At 37.1% G+C, this 22714-nt stretch overlaps 1 protein-coding gene across 2 annotated transcripts in view; it reads right to left on the minus strand.

Annotated features, from left to right (window-relative positions):
- The window catches only part of LOC149323788 (calcium/calmodulin-dependent protein kinase type IV-like), a 135369-nt gene that overhangs the window by 28636 nt on the left and 84019 nt on the right, over window positions 1-22714 (minus strand). For both annotated transcript variants that reach the window (XM_089492329.1, XM_089492337.1), the window contains one exon: window positions 15852-15924. In XM_089492329.1, coding sequence (XP_089348455.1) covers window positions 15852-15924 — 73 coding nt within the window. The remainder of the gene's footprint in view (window positions 1-15851; window positions 15925-22714) is intronic.

Raw genomic sequence — 22714 nt, forward strand, 5'->3', positions numbered from 1 at the left:
GTGCCTCTTCCTTTCCTGAATCCAGCTTCTACCTCTGTGATTTCATGCTCCATATAGGACAGGCATCTTGACTGCAATATTTTGAGCATGACTTTGCTTGCACAGGGAATCAGTGCAATGCTTCTGTAATTACTGCAGTATTTTGTGTCTGTTTTTATGAATAGGAATATATATTGAAAACTTCCCGTCTCTGGATTATCATTCTGCTTTTCTCACAGTACAGGACCAATATTGTTGCTGTTATTATAACTACCACTACTATAATATAGTCTATGTTGTTCACTGTTTTTATAATCACCCATTGCTTTTCACCATCCTGTCTGTCATTTCAATAAATGTTTGATTCATTTTAATTTTGATGTGGTTCTGGTTCAATGATCACTCTCCATAAAGTTCACTGAAGCAAAATAAAACAGTGGGAGAAAGAAACTATTTTTCCGTCTTCACTTGCAATGAAAAAACTTACATTCTCATTTCCCTAGAGCATACGAATCTGAGAAATACAAGTCTACATGCTGTCATGTGTGCGTATGTAATCTTTTGCACTGTTCTCTGGAACATGTCTATAGCACTGGCTTAGGTTATGCACTGAGAGGAATGTATCTGGTATATAGCTACAATACTTCTTGTGGCACAACCTATACCCCAAACCCAGAATTCTCTTCCAACTACACAACTCCAAAGCCACTTTTTCAAAGTGGCAGCCACCCCCACCCCACAACGATAATTTCCATGTTGATGGTAAACTGAGGGAACAACCTTTAGCTGGGTGGATTGTGCCAAGCATTTTTTCAGATAATTTGGGAGAGGGAAATCTTCCAACAATGCCTGAGTTTGATATCACTGTTGTACATCCTGGATTTGTCTCTGCTGCTCTCTTCAATGTCTCCTGACACAGAAATGGGTGTCTTGGGAGGAAGAGATGTTACACTGAAAAGGTGGTTTTGTAGAGAGGTTTGTGGTTGTTGCTCAATTAGAACAGAATTCTTACCTCTGCAGTGACCACAAAAACTGGGTTATAACTACCTGAGTTGGACTTACTCCATTATAACTCGTAATAGGATGCCAACCATTTCCCCTTCATATAATAGAAAAGCTGTTACATATCTACTGAGGAGTGAGTCCCACTGAATTCCATGGGACTTTTTCTCAGGTTAAGTATAGCACTGCAGCCTTAAGCATATTTGATGACTGGTGTTGAGAATTTTAGCCTAACAACCTGGCGATTTCAGAAGGCTGGTCTATACAAACCAAAGGTCTGAGTCAGAAGAAAACAGCTTCATAGTTTCACATAACCTTGGAAAAGCCCAGAATTATTTTTTCAAAGAGCATTGTGATTGATTGATTGATTGATTATGGTTGAAACATAATCCCTGCTAAATGTACCCTCACTAAGGAAAAATAGAGGGTGCACTGAACGCATTAATGTTTTTAAAAGCTTGACCAGGATACAGTGGGATGGAGTTTAAACCCTTTTTCTTGCACCACACCATGATCATTAACAAAGACCCTGATCATTCCAAGACAGGAACTATCATCTGTGCTAATGGAACCTCTTGCCAGGACTGAAGTATGAAGGAAACAGGAAATTTACCACCCCAAGAAAGTCACCAGCCACCACTGAGCTGTAGATTAGAGGGGGAAACCTCTTCTGATATGTTTTGCCTCTGTTTTGGGGATGCCCTTTTGTCACAGGAAACAGTAACAAGTCCACATCTGCACATCATAATCCAGATCCTGATCTTTCTGGAAACAGCTCTTAATTTAAGATTTAATAAACATGCTAAATACATTCCAATACGTGACACCATCTTTCTATTTATTCTTCACATTTGTCAAGATGGTATAACTGGGAGGTGTTCCACTTCCTCTTCCCAACATTCTGTCAGGTAATTTATATCAGAATGTTCAGTAGTTTGGGCCAGTGGTGTGCCTAGTGCTGGTGTCACCCACTGTGGGTGCTGGGGGGGGGGTAGTGGCCTGCCCTGTCCTTATGGCTACCTGTGAAGACCTGCCACCAGGTAGTCCAAGCACCAGAGAAGTTGGGAGGGCCAGGTATGCACACCCTCCTTCCTCGAAGCATTGGCTAGCTTGGGCAACCAATGGGGAAAAATTATTTACAATACAGCCTCAAATGCATTACTTGGATCTGCACTATTTTCAATGTAGGTTCCACAGAAGAAACATGTTCACAATCAGGATGTAAACTGAGAACTGCTTCTTTTCTATTATGAAAAGGAATTTATAAAACAACATTACAGAAACACTTTCTCATATATCCTGCTTCTCTGAAAAATATCAAAAAACACACAAATAAAATAATGTGCTTTCTATAGCCAAATGCTAGGTGATTTCTGAATGCTTCTGAATGCAAGAAAATAATTCACATCACACCAAGTGTTAGAAAATTCAACAGTCTTATTGAAATCCTTTTTAAAAAATGTCTAAATGCTACAAGGTTAGAATTTTAAGTAGATAAGATGTGAGTCTAAAATACTAAACAGAGGAATATGCTCAGGGTTTTTTTAAATATGGGTTTCCACTGGACCTGTGGAAATGTCAGGGGATATTATCAATATATTTTTTAAAAAATAAAATGTATTTAAGACATTTATGCATCACTTTTGATATGAAGCTCATAATGTAATTTATATTAAAATTTGTATAACAAAAAGTATAAATAAAAAAAGACTGCATAAGAAAATAATGAAGGCACAATTTGAAGGGGGAAAACTGTTTGAAAGCCAGCTCTGTCCTCCCCTGAGGGTAAAGTGTTTTAGTAGCCCTCTTCTGCATATGGAGGAATAAAGCACCATTTCACCTGGAACACCAGAAGCTGTTGCTGATGGGAAGGTCAAGATGACACAAAGTTGCTTTGTGTCCAGAAATACATCTCCACCACCATTATTTGGAGATGTTAGCTATTGAAACTGCAACCATTTTATGTCTATAGAGCATGTATTCTGGCCCTAAGCTACAGCTCTTCTACTTTTTTCTCTCTCCGCTCCTCAGGGCAAGATGGTTATTGAGTAGCTCCAGGGTGGGCAGCTCACCAGGACCTTTCTGCCTTCTCTTTTCCCTCACCTCAGGGAAGACTTTCTTCATAAGCAATCAAAATATATAAGGTGGTCACACAGGCAGACATCATTGCCTGCCATTGACACATCAGGCAATCTCAAGCCTACCAGAGTGGGCATTTATGTCCCTTGTGAGGATACAACTGGTGGCTATAGACACTAATGGCTGCTTGTTTAGAGTGCATTGGAAGAAGAGTTACATACATATCAGTGTACATGAGTAGAGACCCTACACATAAAAAAGGGTCCTGACCCAGTAAAGACCACCATTCATTTAAATATCTGAAGGGCAGATACATAGAAGATGAAAAGCAGAAGATGGAACTGCAAGTTTTTCTGCTGTTCCAGTAGCTACAACCAGATGCAAATTATAAGAAAGGAGATTCCATAACTGCTGTTTGACAATGGAGTGGACTGCCTGAGAAGGTGATGAGCTGTCATTTGTTGGAGGTTTTTAAGAAGAACCTGGATTGGTATATGACAGGCATGCTTTAATTGTGGATTTGTGCACTGGAGGAATTGATCTAGTTGGCCCTTTACCTCCCTTGCAATTAGGTGAGATTAGGAGTTTATGTGAGGAATCTCTACACATGTATTGTTGCTCCAACACTTAGGTTTTTCCTATGCTGGATGAATGCTTAGCCAGTGGAAGCCTGGGCACTTGGTATATCAACAGCAGGCAGTGGGGCTATTTTGAACAGCATTACGACCCGTCTCACACATTTCCCCCCAGTTCATGCACAGGATTGTTTTAAAATCCTTTTGTTTGAAAATTGTTTTTAAAATCTATTTCTGACACTTATAACAAGATTTCAAAACTCAGCATCAGTTCCTGTAAAATATGATGAATGTTACACTAATTTATGTTTAGTTATTACACTTTTCTAGCATCCGTTTCAAATCTCAATGCTTGCATTCATTGTCAAAATAGTCTCCTTTGTCTATGACTTTGAAAACAACTTGTAAATTCATATCTAATGCTGTATCCTTATTTTGGTACATCTTCTCTTCTTGCCTATCAAGGTATTTTTTTTACTGCATACTCCAGCCACTCTGTATTATTCCAACCAACAGCTGCATGAATCTGAAAGCTTGTCTGTTATTTTTCCCACCACCAACAACAAATTGTTTCAAAGATACAAAATTAGCAGACTTTAAATCCTACTTCAGAACTGGCTGTTTTCAGGAAAGTTTTGAAAGAAGCACAGAACTCTGGTTTCTGTGGGTAATATTTAGGAGTGACAGATTGCCAAGTGTTCATGGTTTACTTTTGCTGTTGTTGAGTGTCTTCAAGTTACTTCTGACTTAGGGTTACCCTAAGGTGAACCTATTACAGGGTTTTCTGTGGCTGAAAGTGTGTGACCCACCCATGATTACCCAGTGGTTTTCCATGGCTGAGCATGGAATCAAACCCTTATGTCCAATGTTCAAACCACTACACTATGCTGGTTCTCCTCAACCTAAACCCAGCACTCAATGGGACCTTCTTCCCCTTCTCTTCTCCATACAGCTTCCTTCTTCACAACCTGAAAACCTACTCTGGAATGTGTCTTATTCCTCAAAGGAATAATTGATGGTCCACAGGGGCTTATATTGAAGAGTGCTACTGACAGAAGTAGTTCTAGTGGAACAACCCCATTGGATTCCAACTCTCATGCTTATTGTATCCCTACCCTATTCTTCCCCAGCTCTTACAGACCTTTAATTATTTTATTTTAAATAAAATCTTTTCAAGGTCTTCTCCTCAAGGCTTTTGAGATTTTGATCACAAAATCTCTTCTATTCAGTCCCCGATGCAGGAGGTGAAAAAAGAAAGTAAGTTGGTTTCAATGGAAAGAACAAAGATAGAGGAATAGATGGGCCAGATTAGATGTCAGATGACATCCCACCTCACTGCAAGCACTGCTTCTATTCATGTGATTTTCTTCTTCTTCTTTTGGCATATCTCCATCCCTTCCTTTATTTCTGCCAGCTCTGTCCTCATTATCTTCCTGCCTTGCTTCTTTTCCTGATGTCTGATCTTTTCTCTCTTTTGTTTTCATTTTAATCTTCAACGTAACACATATCTTGACTCTATACCACCACCACTACCTCCTCCTCTTTATCCAAACTCTATTGGTCCCACACTACATCTCCATTTCTCCCTCTCCCTTTCTCTTTGATCCATATCTATAAGTTCTGTCTTCTGGCACCGAGATGCATCCTCTTTTTTTCAAGCAAATTAATTTCTTTCATGAAACATCTCTGAAGCACCCAAAGGAAATTACTATTTGTCACTTTCTTAGCATCACACAAGACAGAGCCTTTACTTTTTTCAGCTCCAAAGGAATACTTTTATAAATCTGCTGAAGGCTCTTCTTGATTTCAGACAGTGGTATCTTCTTTGATTTGGTTCATTTCTTCTTTTAAGATTTTCTTGCTACATGATGGTGGATGCAAAGAAACAGCCTCAAGGAGAAGTATCATCTCCTCATTGCTTATAGTTGTTTTTCTGCTTTACAGCCTTCTAAATAACTTATCATCTGATCATTGCAATTAGCAAACTTAACAACATTCACATGATTCTCTGCTAATAAACCCAGTAATGATAATCTGGTAATGTTTGCCACAGTTCTGTATTACTCTAGTACTGTAGTCTTCCCATAGTTCTATTTTCCTGTTGTTAACGGTATAAGATACAATAAGAATTTTCAGTAATTCACCAATGTTATAATGCAGCTTTATAACCATCCGTTTTATAATGTGGTAAATAAATGAACAAGACAGAACTCAACAAAATGATAAATAAGGTATGAATTTTAGGAAATGTCTTGAACATACACTTGCTGCATATTGAGGTGTTTACTTATTTTTTAAAAAACGATATCTTGGTTTTTCTCCCTTTGAAAAGCAGCAGCCAGAAATCAAATACCAAAGATACTTAACAATTATCTTGCTGCACTTCATAGAACTAGAGAATCCAACAACAACATGGCAGCTTGCCAAGTGCAAATAAATTCCTAATAATGTCATGTTTTTAAAAGCTGGTAGTTTCTAAACATTTTTTCTTAGTCCAAGTGGTAAGTGAGGAAGAACTGTGTAGGATATTAAAGAAAGTAGGGCATGAAATATAGTAAAGGCCAAACATTGGTTACTATCCCCTGGTTACTTAACAACTGAACCAGATCTTGTCATCTGAAAATATGAGACCAATTTTGAATCAAGGATAAGAATAAACAGCTGGATTTGGGGAAAGTGATGATATGAAGGAATAGCCAACCAGGGAGCCAAGGCAACACGAGAATATCATTGAGATGAAATAAGAGATAAAATTATGTTTTAGAATTTGTCTTCCTCCTTTCTGTCTCTTGTATTTACCGTCTTCTGGTAAACCAGACCAGCTTTTCTCTTTAGCTCTATTTATGTATTTCACCTCCAGAATTTATGGTTGTGATACAGAAATCATTTACTCATGATAAAACAACCAGGCTTGTACATGCAAAATTACATTTAGTGCTATCTTACATGGACTGCTGCACAGCTGCAAGTCTCATTTGTCATTCATTTCATTCACAGAAGAAAGTGTGGATGGGCTTTGTTTGAAACCACAAGCAAATAGTCCTAAAGGCTAATCTGAAAGCAGTGGCAATTGTTGGCTCCCATATCAGCAGGGCAATAAACTGCTTTGGGCATTAGTTTGAATTTTAGAAGAGCTACTGTAGTGGTTTGAGTGTTGGGCTATTACTCTAGAGGCCAGGATTTGAATCCCTGCTTAGCCATGGAACCCCACTGGGTAACCTTCAGTAAGTCACCCTCTTTTAGCCTCAGAAGATGGCAATGGCAAACCCCCTCTGAAGAAACTTGCCAAGAAAACCCCAAGATAGGGTCATCTTAGGGTCACCACAAGTCACCACAACAACTTGAAGGCAAACAACAACAACAACAACAACAATAACACTGAATGCTAGCCCCTAAAATAGATTCAGCCAACTGGACAGCTTTTTTAAATTTAAGAATAAAACACAGAGTGGATTAATTGACATGATGCCACATAGGCCAAAAGTCTCTTACTGTATGACAACTTGTGATCTCCGGTCCTAATGTAATAGTAAGTACATAATGCTCCAGGTATATAGACAGGCAGAATTTAAACTTGGTACACCTATAACATCCCAAGGGCATCATTAATGCAGCATACCATACTAGGTACACCCTAAGGGAGTGGGGTGATACCACCGCTCTCCAACCATCTGCCTTTTGGCAGAAACGGGCTGAGGTGTTCAGCTGTGTCCCTTTAAAATGCTGAAGAGTGGGTGTGAGTGAGGTGAGGCTCAGTGGGAGGAGAAAGGAGAGGCCCCAGGTTTAATATTTTTAAATTTTAAATTTGATTTTGTTTTTAAAAAAATTAAAATGTTAAAAAAATAATTCTTTTTTTTCTAAATCACATCTTACAAAATTTTTACTTTAACCACATGAAACAATGTATGTGTAAATAGAGTTAGGCTGCATGTATGATATTTTAATTTAAAATATACTTTTAATTTCAATTAATTGTTTATGCCACAACTATTACCATTATATTTAGTGATATATAGAAATTATGATTTATGAGAAACATCAGTACAAAAAACATTACTAAGGATTCTGTATGGTGTAGTATGGGAGGAGCTCAATATGGGGTAACACCATGAGTTACTGTGAAACCAATTCTAGTGACACAAATGTAACAGCTCTTTTCACAAATGGAATTGCATTTAATTAGTCTCACGGCTCATTTAGTTTATATGTTTTAAAATAGGAACTCTTCTGACCATTAACTGTTTTTTTTAATACAGAAATGTATCAAATGGAAGATGGCACTCCTATCAGTATCCCTAATTTGTAATGTTTTCAAAAATCAATGTGCGCACACGTAATTATGCTCTCTTTCCCTCCAGATATGGACAAGCCAATCATTCTTTGGCTTCCTCAGAATGTTTGCTCAGATGTTGGACTCTGAGTCCTACATCTGTCTTGAATTCAATTCTTAGCTACCATGAGTAGCTCTTGGTGAGATGGTAGGATAAAAATAAAGTGATTGATTGATTGTATCACACTTCATTCAATGTGAATTCTTGCAAGCAAACATAGGACTGCTACCCTATTTTTACTGGGGGCAGGAGTTTCAGTTAGTTTAAAGACAGGTACCAAGATAAAATTAGAAAACCCTGTTGTGTTGCAATTACTTTTACATGATTAAATTCACATGCCCAGAACCAATTCAGAACTAAAAGAGTGGGCAATCCTAGTAGGTGACTTTTTATGAATACTATGGCTTCATGCAACAGTAGTCCCAACTGGAGTAGATAATGGAGTAGGTCTTGTTACTCTCCCCTTATGTGAATTTCAGTGATTTCAGCATGGGTACAGCAATAGTATTAAGCAGTCACTAGATACTTGCTTGAAACTCACCCATGTATTCTGAATTAGCATGTACAATTTCTAATAAACTCAAGTCCCAAATAGAATTGTGATGCCTTTACACTCTGAAATGTGTTTTATACATGCTCAGAAGTGCAGCGCTACGACTGCTACCCTGTAAATTTTTATTTTTGCAAGTAAATATATATAACTGGATAATTAAAATGTATATGAGCTAATATTGAATTGTAAGTAAAAACTACATTATTAAGAATAAGCAAGAAGACACCAACATTTCCCTGAAAATTACACAGGAGTTCCTGTTCTTCATGAAGATGGCAACCTTTTGGTCTACATATCATATCTCCCAGTTATATGCACTTGGGTAATTGGGAAATAGATAAGATAAAGAAAAGACCAATTTAAAATCTATAGTAATTCACACAACATTATACTTGGGTTAAATAACTCATTTTGAAACTACAAAGCCTCCTTTTTGTATAGATTTTACCAAGTCAAGTGTATCAAACTCAAAGAGTTTCAGAACTGCAATCTTTGCTTTCACAGATGAAAGGCTTCCCAAGAATGCAACAGCATTTGCAGAGTTACAAAGGATGTTCATTTAAATCAATTTCCAGCTGGCTCATATCTAAAGGTAGACCACAATGAAATTGGCACAAAGCCATTAGAAGCAGGATGTACAGTCAAGACATCTTGAAAGTCAACTTTGCATGTCTGGTGTAACTTCGGCCATGAAATCTTGATCTACTCAAGAATACTGGTGACGTAGGCAATACTGAATTTTCAAACATACAGAAGTACCATTTTTGAAATATATACTGTATTTCTCTCTCTCTCTCTTACACACACACACACACACACACACACACACACACACTTTCATATTCTCATCCATTTTAGATCCATTTCTACAGTCATTCTCTACCAGGTCAATTTGCCACCTTCCCATGTAGATCTCCCAAGTTTCTAAGTGGGACGTCAAAGAAATTCAATTATTTCCTCAAAAGGAATATAAATTGTTCTAATTCTTTTATTTATTCCAACTATTGTATATTTGAATGTTTGTGAATTATTGGCAAGTCCAATCAGAGAAATTGAAGTGTGTGGGTCAGGTGGCAAAAATGGCTATTATCCATGCAGTTCCTTTGTTATAGGAGTGCAGGTGACAAAGCAGCAAAGATGAAAACTAGAGTGGAAATAAAAAACATAATTGGGCAAAAATGAACAAACAAACCTAGTGCTGCCTTAATAGCTTATTCCATGGCAAGGATAGCAGGGGCCAATGATGTTATTATAGTTTTCCATTAATGCAGTATTGGTCGGCAAACTTTTCTGAGACATTCAAGCTCTTGTGTGATCTGGGCTCTTTGACTGACTGAGTGACTAGTTGATGACTTGTTATGACATGTTCATTAAACTCCTGCAAATAAACTGGGGCCCTATAAAAGACTTCCCCTTCTTGATGCTTTCAGGATGTGCAGGACTACCATCATCTCTAACCCCATGCCCTATAACGTCTAACTGACTATAATAATAATATACAGTATTATGATACTGTATAATTTGGGGATAGAGATGCTTTAGAGTTTGGATTAAAACCAAAAGTAGATTTACCACTCTGTTGACAAAGAAGACACCACTGAGCTGTAGACTAAAGAAAAAGATCTCTTCTGATATGTTTTGCTTATGTTTTGGGGACATATTTCTGTCATTGCTGTTATTCCCATGGAGGAGCCACAGATAAAGTTTCCAAACACACTCCCACCATACATACATTTTCTGGAAAACAATTTGAAAAATACTTGGTATATTATTTTTTACTCCATTCTGAAGTTGGCATGTAATAGTATCTAAAATCTGAAAGTACATAGTTGCCATTTATATCTGACAGCATGTAATGCTAATTGGTGGTTGAGGGCTTGATGAGATTTCACATTTGTTCTGATTTTGGCAGGCTTCAGTCAAAAAAATCTATTAAGTATAAAGCCCTGAAATTCACAATTCTGAGCTAAACATCTCACATGCAAAATGTGAATTTCAATGTCACATTTAAAATCTGAATGAGGAAGCTGAAAAATTAAGCGAGTCTGGACTATTTGCTTAGCCAGAGTTCAACAGTTGATATGTACATGAGCTGGACCTATGACTGACGTAACCCAGTACTCCCCACCTTAAATAGAAGTAAGTCTTCATAAACTCTAATTTTTCAACTGGAGATTTCAAGGACTAAACCTAGGATCTTTTACAAGCAAATCATATAGTCTTGCCACAGTACAGCAGTCACAAGTCCGTGCTCTAGTCTGCAATTCTTCTGTATCATTCATTCTAAAAATCCAGTTAACATATTTGTGTTTAAAGTATCCATGTAATACTACAGTTCAAGGAAATTGTGATTTGTACATCATTAATAGGTTTGTGTCCAGCTGCCATCACAGTGTTGATGGGATGCTTTTTGAATCAGCAGACACATCTATCAGCGTAACACAGAACAAACTGATTTTTAAAAAAGAATCTTCTGCCCTTTCCTGCCAATGGCTCCTCTTCTTTCTCCCAGTTTCCCATCCTTCTGAAGCAGATGTGGATGAGGCTGAAGAGAAAGAGTATGCCCAGAAATTACCTTCCTCCCTTTTCCACCAAATGAAGCCTCTGATGGATCAAAAACCATTACTTTAGTGGAATGACAACAAGTGAATAAAGACTATAGAATATGCATACTTAACCATGTTTTTGCTCTGAATTTCTTACAAAACAAAAGATTGCTTTGACCTTTGTGTAAGGTAAAATGAATCAATATTTACTCTAGTCAATAAATTAATGCTTGGAAAACACAATATTTCATGAAATAAATACTGTCAAAAGTTCAGTTTCTGAATGGACACTGAATAATTGCCCAATTTTTAACATGAATTTAAAACCAGAGGCAGAAGACTGAGTCTCTAAGTATTCTAGTTTGGGTACCCGAAGTTGATAAATGTATTTTCTCTTTCCATATTTTCCTTCATCTATCAGTTTTTAGAATGAGATCTCAACAGAAACAAAAAAGGAGAAAATAAATCCCCTTTTACTTCTAAAGTATACACGTTATCCTAACACATTAGGAATTGCCACTTTTTCTTCCAGCATGGATAATGTTATGTAATATTTTTCTATATGTCTATAAAACAACTGACCAGAGCAAAACCTTTTACAAAGCTGTGTTTAATTAGAACCATAAAGCTACTCAAAGAATGTTTCATTTAAATAATAAATTTTGCCCTTCAAAATCAAAATATAATGTGCATGATAAAGCATTGTGACTGGGGTCCTATAAAAGACTTCCTGTACTTGATGCTTTCAGGATGTGCAGGACTACCATCATCTCTAACTCCATGCCTCTGGCTGGGGAAAGCTACTCTATAATGTCAAACTAACTATAATAATAATATACAGTATTATGATACTGTACAATTCCTGAATCATATATATTTTAGAAACTGGGTGTCATAAATGAATAAAAGGATTTCAGTAAGGCAACAGAACAAACTGCACATCCATTGCTGGTCAGCTATATGCCAAGTTTTTACAATACAGTTTCTTGGATCTTCAATTTGAATTCAGATGCACTGGGGAAAAAACTAAAGTAAAAGTCCAGAGCTTGATCTACTGTTAAATTTATGCTGACCTATAATTTATAACTGCCAGTGACATCAATCATCTTTTTAAAATTCACATTTTATTAACTTTTCTTACATTGGTAAAAACATGTGAAGGAAAGGAAGTAATTAGCCAGCTATATTAGATATCTGTATATCAGTTCAGCATGTTCTCACATGAGTCATCATATTTCAGTTAGCATATCATGAACTGGGTCTTAATGAACTTCATTGAAAGAGCAAAAAAAGATCATTTAGTTCTTTAATTCTTCAGTTCCTCCTTGACAGAACAGAGTATTCTAGCACTTCATGACCTGACATATGCAGTACAACCAACTATATAACTAAAACAATGGAATTAAACTGAAAAAGAATGCCTTTCAATTGGGGCAGTGTGATGGGAGGCTGCTGGAGTCTGTCATATTTGATGGACTAGTTTTTAAGTGTTTTTTTTTAATACCCAAATCTTGTTCCTTTGTTCTGGACTATTTCTTGGCAAATCCAGGCCTTGGCGTAATAATTTATCCCCACTCCCAACTCTGGGTTTCTTTTTAATTCAGAGACAAAACAGTATGCCCCCGTCTTCTACTCCTTTCTCTCCCCCCCCCCCCTTTTTAAGAGAGTTATAAAGCAATAGTGCATCAGTGAAATGCCACTTCTGCACTATAATGTGATGGTTGACATATGCATTATTCACTTTTTGGTTTGTTGTGGAGAGCACAATCCTCTCCCTCCCTGATGCAACTTTTTATGCTCCCTACGTCTAACATGGCCATTTAGTGGCAAGTGGAGAGCAAACGGTGTCTGAGAAACCTATAACCAGCTACACAACCATGACAACATCCTCTAGAGCCCCAGGGAGCTCTTTGAAAATTTCAGATAATGCCTTCACTATTGTGCATTTGTCTATAGTGATATGGCCACATAGGGTGTTGGCAGCATGCAGGAGACAGCAGGCATGATATAGTTCTATCTAAGATGTCTCTGTGATGCAGTATCTTGACCTAGAATTTTAAAAAAAATCAGAGGAGAAAATTTGCCTTTGAAACCACTGGACCACCTCAACAAACCATATTTCAGGTGTTTTTTTTTTAATATTTTGGAAGACCTCTAATACAGATCCAAGCAATTGCTACAAACAGATCTCCCTGAAGAACGAAATGAGTGGATGTGGAGGCTACAATAGCCAGCAAACCCCAGGAGCTAGATCATCCATCTGGCCCTTTGTTGTTATGATTATTGTGCCTTTTTTATGCTGTTTTAATCGATTTTATTGGAATGTTTTTTATATTATTATTGTATGCCGCTTTGATCAAACCCTGGAAAAGCGAATTACAAATAAACCATATTATTATTATTATTATTATTATTATTATTATTATTATTATTATTATGGTAACCCATGCTTCTATAGACCAAGCTGGAAGACACCGTTCACTTGTTTCATGTTCTCAAGCAATGTGTTTTAAGGTCTTTCTATGACAATTTCCAACCCTTCTGGAAATTCTTACATGCATGTATTTCCAAATTAATGCTTCTTAAAGTTTCAACAAGTGTCTGTAACATGTTTCAAAGCAAAATTGTTTATGAGGACGTATACTGACTTGAATTCACCTAACAGCATTAAAGGGGAAAGGACCATTCAACTTTAGAGTCATCCATGTACCCATTGCATGAATAAAACATCAGTATAATAAGAAAGCTCCCTATGATGTAGACACAGAGTTATGAAGCTCGTCTATTGATTATAACAAATGGTCTAAAGAACTGTGAACAGTGGAAGGGGAAACTCATGAAGAAGTAAAGCCTAGGTCATCTTGGGAAGCTTTGATTGGATTAATGTCTGTGCATTCCTCCACCAGATTCTACCTCCTCTATTCCCAATTAATCCCAAAATGGCCTCTCCTCCAGCATCTTCAGGTACTTCACAGCCCCCAGCCCATCTCAGTCAACTCATCCCACATTCATTGGCACATTGTGCCTAGAACAATATACAAAGCACAACATACTTCCACACTGAAATTAGTGCTTTCCCAGATTTAGTGATATAGTTCTCCAAAATTAAAATAAAATAAAGCACACAAATATATTTATTGTTTAAATCTCTGCACAAAAAAGTGTATATTACTAGGTATATGCATTGCTTGAGGTGAAATTGTAAAAAAAGTGTACAGTCAGAAAATATATACTTTAATTTTTAGAAAACATATATGGAAATACAGTGGGTCCCTGTTATCTGCTAAGGTTTGGTTCCAGGATCCTCCATGGATAACAAAATTCATGGATGATTGAGTCCCATTAAATACAATGGCATAGCTCATCACATTTCTTATTGCAGTGGCTAGGACTGCAATAATGAAAAACAGGAAAACAGGGAATGTACAAATAGCTGACTGGAAAAAGGTTTGGGACACTTGGTTAATGGAAAAACGTTCTGACACCTTCAGACTCTGTAATGGACAAAGGAAACCATACACCATTTTTGAAGACCGGTCACAACAATTCCCCTGGCATCAAACCTCCTGCCCACCAGATTACCCTTTGGAAGAACACTCTAACTCTGAACCCACCAACCAGCAAAGCTTGAGTGACGATTTTAGAATCTTGGTTACTGAAACTACCTCAGATTGTTATTCTGCACAGCTTTTATATGACTCTTCAAGGCCTTTTGTTGTTTTTGTATTTTTGTTTATATTATTGTTATAAAACAAATAAAACATTCAATTAAAAACAAGTAAATAAATACAGTGGCAAACTAAAATTGTGTCCCTTATATAAAATGGAAAATCAAGGTTTGCTATTTGGAATTTAGACTTTTTGGAAATATTTTCAAGATGTGGATGCTTAAATCCATGGATAAAAAAATCCATGGATAAGAAGAGACAACTGTAAATGTAGATTTTCTTGCATGTAAAGTAAAGTAAAGAAAAAGAGAGAAATTAGGCAGAAGTACAACTCACAGCTTCAGTATTTTTACTCAATCCTGTCTTCTATCCAATCTGACAACTTCCTGAATTTAAACTGGAGTTTTCTCCATTACACACTTGCTCCTCTGAGGATAGTTGTTCAAATCACCACTCGTGTTATTGGAAGCTATAATAAACAGCTATACAGTATATTGATTAATTTGTCTCATGCAGCTGGGTAGTAGCAGCCTTTGGCCAATTTCTATATGGCCTAGATCCAACTGTTAGTCTCAGCTGGAGTCGACCCATTGTATTAATGGGAAATTAGCACTTATATAAGGCACATTTATTCAATAAGTATACTCTGGTTGGGACTAACAAATACATTTAGGCCTATGAGACTTGTAAACACCCAGACTTTTTAATTATATCAAGAAGGCTAGATTTACACTGAAGCCACCAGGCTTCCACAGCTTTGCCATAAAATTATCAAGTTTCACTAGTTTACTGATAAAAGGCTCCTTTAAGAAACTCCCTCATTGAATCAGTCATCAGTAATATTATATATGGGAATTAAAAGTCATAAACACACACACACACACACACACACTTAAGGAAAGCAGGTACAGTATTCATTTAAAAGCATTCAGTGTTTTAGTTTCCAACTTCTTTGGTGATGTTTGTTAGAAGATATTTCAACAGAGACCATCAAGGAAGGTGGAAGCTGAAACAATGCTTTTTAAAAATATCTGTTTTTAATACTTTTATTAAATTTTTATTTAACCAAATTCAGTCTTATATCCTTGTGAGATTCACACAGACTAGGAAATACTTACAGCAACAGCCTCCAGGATTTGTTTCACAGCATCAGCAGCATCTCGTTCACTGTAATACCCCTTTTCCACAATCCTATAAAGAAACCAGATCATGCCTTTCAGACTCAAGGATTAGAAGTGGGAGTACAATCCTAGGTAAATGTGTTATTAAAAATTAATCACAGAGTAATCAAGCAGACACATCTTATAGGCTTTGATGTCTCCTGCTAAATACAAAGCATAGCTGAAAATAGATTTACTCTTGTCTACAACACTGATTCTCAGCTAATATAAAAAGATATTTTCAAGGCATTGGTACAAATAAAATAAATTTGTGCAGATATATATATATATATAAATGATACGTGTGCACAATTTATTAATAATATATTTCATAATACATATATATTGAAAAGTAAGTTTGCATTTTAAAAATGTGGTGATTATGGACTTCAACATCAGATGGCAGCAAATCCGGGCCAAGTGCTTTTTCCTGCTGTGTCCCCAGATGCTGTGTCTGTCCAGTGTTTCAAATGCTTAGCCAGAAATAAGCCCCACTGAGACCAGGAATATTTACTCCAGACAGATGTGGAGAACTGACATGACAATATTATGATGAACTAAAAATGATGCATTCTTAATTATAAGTAGTCATAGGGCCATACCTATGTATGTACATAGTAAGTACAATCCGCCCTTATTGCAACCCATAAAAACCAGACTAACGGCAACCTCCCAGAGGATGTTTTCCACTGCCGCTCCCAGACTATGGAACGCCTTGCCTTGCTGGAGAAGATCCGTCAAATAAACAGCCTAGATAGCTTCAGAAAAGCTGTCAAGAAGGATCTCTTCTGGCAAGCTTTCTCAGACTAGTTCAATCTAATTTCTGTACTCTCCCTACTTTATGTAACCACTGCCTCTACTAGAAAATTCCTGTCACTTTAATAGGTTGAATTTTTAAACTGTATTGTATTTAATCCTGTTTTAAAGGGGAGGTCAATTTATTTATTGAGAGTATGTATTATTCCAATATATTCTAGTCATGTAAGCCATCTTGATTGCTGCAGTAGAAAGGTGGGGTATAAGAATAAAGTTTATTTATTTTTAATAATAATAATAATAATAATAATAATAATAATAATAATAATATATTCCGCTTAATCTCAGGGAATCCATTTCTTTATTATTTCTTTATTATTATTGTTTATACCATGGCTTTCATTTTGTACTGTTTTATACTGTGTATACACTAGTGTACATCATTCTTTGTACACTGAAGTCTTTAAATATTTTGGGGTCTAGGTGCCTTATTTTGTGAAATTAGGATTTCACCATTCCTGCCTGAACTAGCATTAGTTCATGCAGTTGCTATCCCATATCATACCAGGAAATAACAGTTACACAACACAGTTCATATGGGGAAACATGCACCAAGTCATATGGACATAGCAGCAGAAATCTCCATGATTGCAGTGGGTAGACAGGCCTCCGAGTGAGCATGGGAAATGTTCCCAAAAAGTAGGGGAGAATATTAAGTGTATGAGTTATATGTGTGTAGCCCATCTCACTCAGCTCTACCCCAGATAGAGACTTTCGTGGGCAGGATGGAAGGAACAGCTCATGGGGCTAACTGCATCTTACAGCCAGAAAAACAGCATTGTGACTGCTGCCACACTGCATAAATGAAGCCATTTCTTTAACTGCCATGACTCAGTGTTATGAAATTCCGGGAACTGTAGTTTTGTGAGATAGTCAGCCTTCCCTGTCAGACAGCTTTGGTACCTCACCAAACTACAAATCCAAGAATTCCGTATCATTGAGCCATGGAATTTGCTTGTTCAGACAATACTTTCTGCAATGTGGCAGCAGCCTGTAGGATGATTTCCCAGGCGACGGATAGGATTCTGCTGGTGTTCCTAACTTTAGGAAAACTTTGATTGCACTGCAGTAAAACTGTAGCCAGTCATTGACAATATTGATACTCAGCTGCCTAGCTAGAAGAAATAAGCCTTGTATCTTTTATTCTAGGGTACTCTCACAGACATCAATGAATCTGCTATAGACGTGATTTGAAAGCTGCAAAAAATAAAAGGATCTCATGTCTGGAAAGAAAATTTCTCTGATATTATTTTGATTCAGATAAAGCTCTTCACTGGTTTTGTAGAAAAGCTACCAGGCAAACTAAAAAGTGATCAATCACAATTGGTCTCCTTACAAAAAGATTGCTTCGATGCTACAGCAATGACCCTGACACAGTGAAAATAATAATAGCATAACAACCTTGAACAATCAATTATTGTAAAGTGCTTCTGAGTTAAAAGCAGGAAAAGTTGGCATATAGAGGTGCTGATGCATTCAAGAGTACATTAACAACACCAGCGACCTTTCCCCATCTATTCACTTTACGACTGCAGTGATTACAAAGAAATAAGATATTAATTTAAGTTCACTTAAAAGTTCTTATAAGACAGAAATGTTGTTCAGTGCAGTGATGCTGAATTTTGAGTTATGAAAGACTGCCTTAGTCAGTGGATAGAATCTGAGCAGCTTGTATTCAGTACAAGCTCCTGCTGTCGACGTTTAAAACCCTCCATGGACTGGCCCCTCCTTACTTATCAGACCTTCTTTCTCCTCACCTTCACACCAGGGCCCTCCGTTCTGGTAGTCAAGGGCTCCTGTCTCAGCCCAGGATTTCCTCTGCCCCATCCCGGATTCGCCCCTTTTCACTTGCTGCCCCTCACTCCTCGAACCTTCTTCCCCCACAAGCAAGAGCCATCACTTCTTTAACCAGCTTCAAAACGGAGTTGAAAACCATCCTGTTCAGAGAAGCATTCCCAGGCATTGCATAATTGTCGCTTGCTATTTGGTGTTCTTTTGTTGTCTGTTTATCAAACCATTTCCTGTATTGCTATGTACTGTATATGCATTATCCTACTTGAGAGTATGTATTTTCCCTGGAAAATGATTAACCATCCATTATGAAGCCAAGCCCTCCCTCCAGTCCATCTGCCTTGGTCCAGGCCTTGGAGGTAGAGAGGAACTGCTGGACCTCTTACCCTTTCCCTCCACCACTCCCTTCTCCTTCTGTGTCATGTCTTTTTAGATTGTAAGCCCGAGGGCAGGGAACCGTCTAACTAAAAAGATTGTATGTACAGCGCTGTGTATATTTACAGCGCTTCATAAATAAAGGTTAATAATAATAATAATAATAATAATAATAATAATAATAATAATAATTTAAAATGGTTATTTGGCAGGTCAAGGATATAAGGCAAATGTTCTCAACATGATTAATTGAAGTACAATTTATTTAATGTTATATATGTTTATTGGATTTATTTAATGTTATATATGTTTCTTGGTCTTGACTATATATGTCTTGTAATAATTGTTAATAATAGTAGTACAAAACTAATTTAAAATTTTCAAACAATAACTTGCTTGAGGTTTCTTTGATATGTGTTTCTTAGTCTTGTACTAGTTGCCCGCCAGAACAAAGTTTTACAGGCCAGACCTGTAAAATAATAATAAATTGCTGACAGCACTCTTTGAGCAGAACATAATTAACATGAGATACTGGAAGACATATGAACGCATGGAGAATGTGAGATAAATGCAGCACATAGTGAATCTTGTTGGGACAAAACAATATGTGGCAAAGGAACGGTTATAAAGTACTGCTATTATTCATCCTTTTCCAAATGCTAAATCTATTTGATTCACTAATACTCAAAACATTTCAACAATGTACAGTGTTTATAGGCTTCCTCAGTTGTGAAGCAGGGAGCAAAACAACTCTTCTCTCTTTTACTGAGCCTTCATCCCCCTATGAATTCATTAACTTAAGTGCATTCTAATCTCCACAATACAAAAGATGCCTCACATGTGAGATACTGAATTTATGCCAATCTCTCCTACCCATTTCAGACTCCCACTCTGAACAGATACTTCTGAGGACTGAGGAGACCCACCACCACCAATGGAATGGGATTTAGTGCTGGGTCTAGTGCAGTGAAGATGCAGTGAAAATATTCAAGACTGCATGAGAGAAAGACCTTTTCTGTTCAGGCATGGGTGGGAATCATGTGGCTTTACAGATGTTGCACTGGAGTGATCCCCAAGCATTCCTCACCACTGACTATGGAGGCTAGATTTTCCTAAACATCCATTCCAACAAAATCTGGAGGGCCAGAAAATCCCCACTTTTGCACTAAGGCAAAGCTACCACTGGACACAACTCAGTAAAAGTGTTTATGTGAATGTGTGTATGTGTCTTCATGTTACCTGTTGACTTCCATAAATTTCATAGGGTTTTCTTAGGCAAAGAATACTGAGAAATGGTTTTGCCAGTTTCTTCTTCTGAAATATAATCTACAGCACCTGGTATTCATTGGGGCTCTGCTCTTATTGATGACTGAGCCCAAGTATGGAAAATCTTGAACTATTTCAATGTCTATATCATCTATTTTAAAATTGTGTAGATTGTCTATGGACATTATTTTTGTTTTCTTAATGTCCAACTATAAATCTGCCTTTGCTTTATCTTACTTGACTTTCTACAGTAATCATTCCAAATCTTTGCTATTTTCTGTATAGTGTCATCTGCAAACACCATAATAAATAAAGAGAAAGAGTTGCAAATCCTATGGACACTAAGAATCAGGGCCCTTTCACACTATACGATCATAGAACTATGATTCTACTCTAACTGCCATAGCAACATCCTACAGAATCAGGGGAATTGCAGTTTAGGGAAAGAATTCTGAAAGCCATTGTGGTGTAGTGGTTTGAGTGTTGACCTAGTACTCTGGGAGATCAGGGTGTGAATCTCCATCCAGTCATGGAAACCCAATGGATTATTTTGGGCAGGTCACATTATCTCAGCCTCATAGAAAGGCAGTGGCAAAACTCACTGAACATCTTTATTATTTTATTTATATACCACCTTTCTCCCAGAGTGGGACCCAAGATGGCTCACAGTAGGAAACCAATCAAAATGCACAGTGAAGTTTTTAAACAGTTAATATAGTCACAATTAAAAACAAAACTGTCACAATAACAATATAAATGATAACAGTATGATTTTTTTTAAAAAAAATACAGCAGTTTTGAAAATAATGAAAACACACACCTCAATTAAAAAGTCTTTTAATATGGTTACATATTAAGAGTCTACTGAAACAAAAAGATTTTTGCTGCTGGCAAAAGGAAAAGTGGGGGGTGAGTGGGTACGCAATTAGGGTCAAAAGTGAAGGCACACAACAACAGAATTTTAGCCAGAGAGCTCTAGTGCTTCACCAAACTACAATTTCCTGCATTCCATATAATATAGCCATGGCAGTTAAAATGGAACCAAAGTGTTACAACATTCTATTATAAAAGGACCATAGGTTCCACTGAACCTTTTAGGAATTAAACATAAGAGATATGCAAAAGACTGTGTTATGTATCTGAAATTTCCTTCTTGCTTTCTTTTATTAACTTCAAATATTCTAAAGATCTCTTCTGGATGTTCCCCATGCTTTTCTTTTCTGTCAGTTATAGGCACATTACTGTGAAGTCCCAACAATTGTTTCTGATGGGACATAAATGAGAAGTCAGGGAATTCACTGTGTAACGTATTGGAATGTTCTATACCAGTAGTTCAGTTTTTCCACTGTGGTTGCAGGGAGTTGCAATCTAATGGAAAACGGGCAATATGATATTTCAGTTCTTCTGTTCAGTGTTCACCAAGAACAAATCACTGGTTTCTTAAAAGTGTAAGAGCAAACCCAAAAGTGTAAGGGAAAACACAAGATGGACTGGTAACCTCACGCATATCAGAATTCCTACTTGTAAACAGCATGAAAAATTGTAAATAAATACAGGAGATAAACAGTTGAGAATGCACAATGATTTCTCACACAGAGAGAGTGCTTTTTTCTCTGAAGATGCCAGCCACAGATGCAGGTGAAATGTGAGGAATAAATTTTCTAGAACATGGCCACATAGCCCCAAAACCACACAAAAACAGTGTTTTTTTTCATTTCATTTTGCAGAGATAAAATCCAAAACCCAAATTCTTTCCCAGGAAGAAAGCTTCTTGGAATGACAGTAAATACCACATCTGCTTTCCATTTTTAGGTGTTAACTTTCAGCTCCTGCTATGAGGCTTAACTGAAACCCATTTTTAAATTCTGAATAGAAAGGGGTTAGTGTGTGTGCGTGTGCGTGCACGCTTTGTGTTACAACAACTTTACTATACACTTTTCTGGGCTGTAATGGGTCATGGGTTCATGGAAGCAACAGATACAATATGGCAAAGATGGATTATGTGACAAGACACATGATTGGTGGGAATCTGAAGAAATTTAAGGAGGACTAGTACAGTGTGATGTTATATTTGAGTTTGAAATGGGCAGAATTAGCTACTGAGGGATTCAAGAAATAGAAATAGAGGTTAAATGAAATAAAAAAGATAACTAGTTAGACAGCATAGAGCGATAATGGAAAGTGCACTAAATAGATAGACATGCTAACACATTGTTATAACCAAGAACTATAGGAAAGTAAGTAAATGTAATATGTTAGTTATATATGGCCCAGTACAGATTGTTGGTTTGCAGCAGCATCCACATAACATGCATGTTGATGACATCACATGCGTGCCACGTGCAAATGGGATGGTGTGCACATGATGTTGCCGCAATGCCTCAGGGTGCTAATGGCGTCTTGGCAGCATCACAGGAAGGGGCTGCCATGCGGTTGCCACAGCAACAATCCAGGGAAGAAAGGGGCAGCCTCTGGCATCATGGCAGTTTAAAGCAGTGTCAAACTGCATTATCTCTACAGTGTAGATGCACCCTTCATTTCATATTTTCTTGGGCTTATTACTAAAAAAAGAA

The sequence above is a fragment of the Sceloporus occidentalis genome, unplaced genomic scaffold (assembly GCF_023333645.1).
Source record: "Sceloporus occidentalis isolate IW3139 unplaced genomic scaffold, rSceOcc1.0.p SCAF_1, whole genome shotgun sequence".
NCBI classification, from domain to species: Eukaryota; Metazoa; Chordata; class Lepidosauria; order Squamata; family Phrynosomatidae; genus Sceloporus; species Sceloporus occidentalis.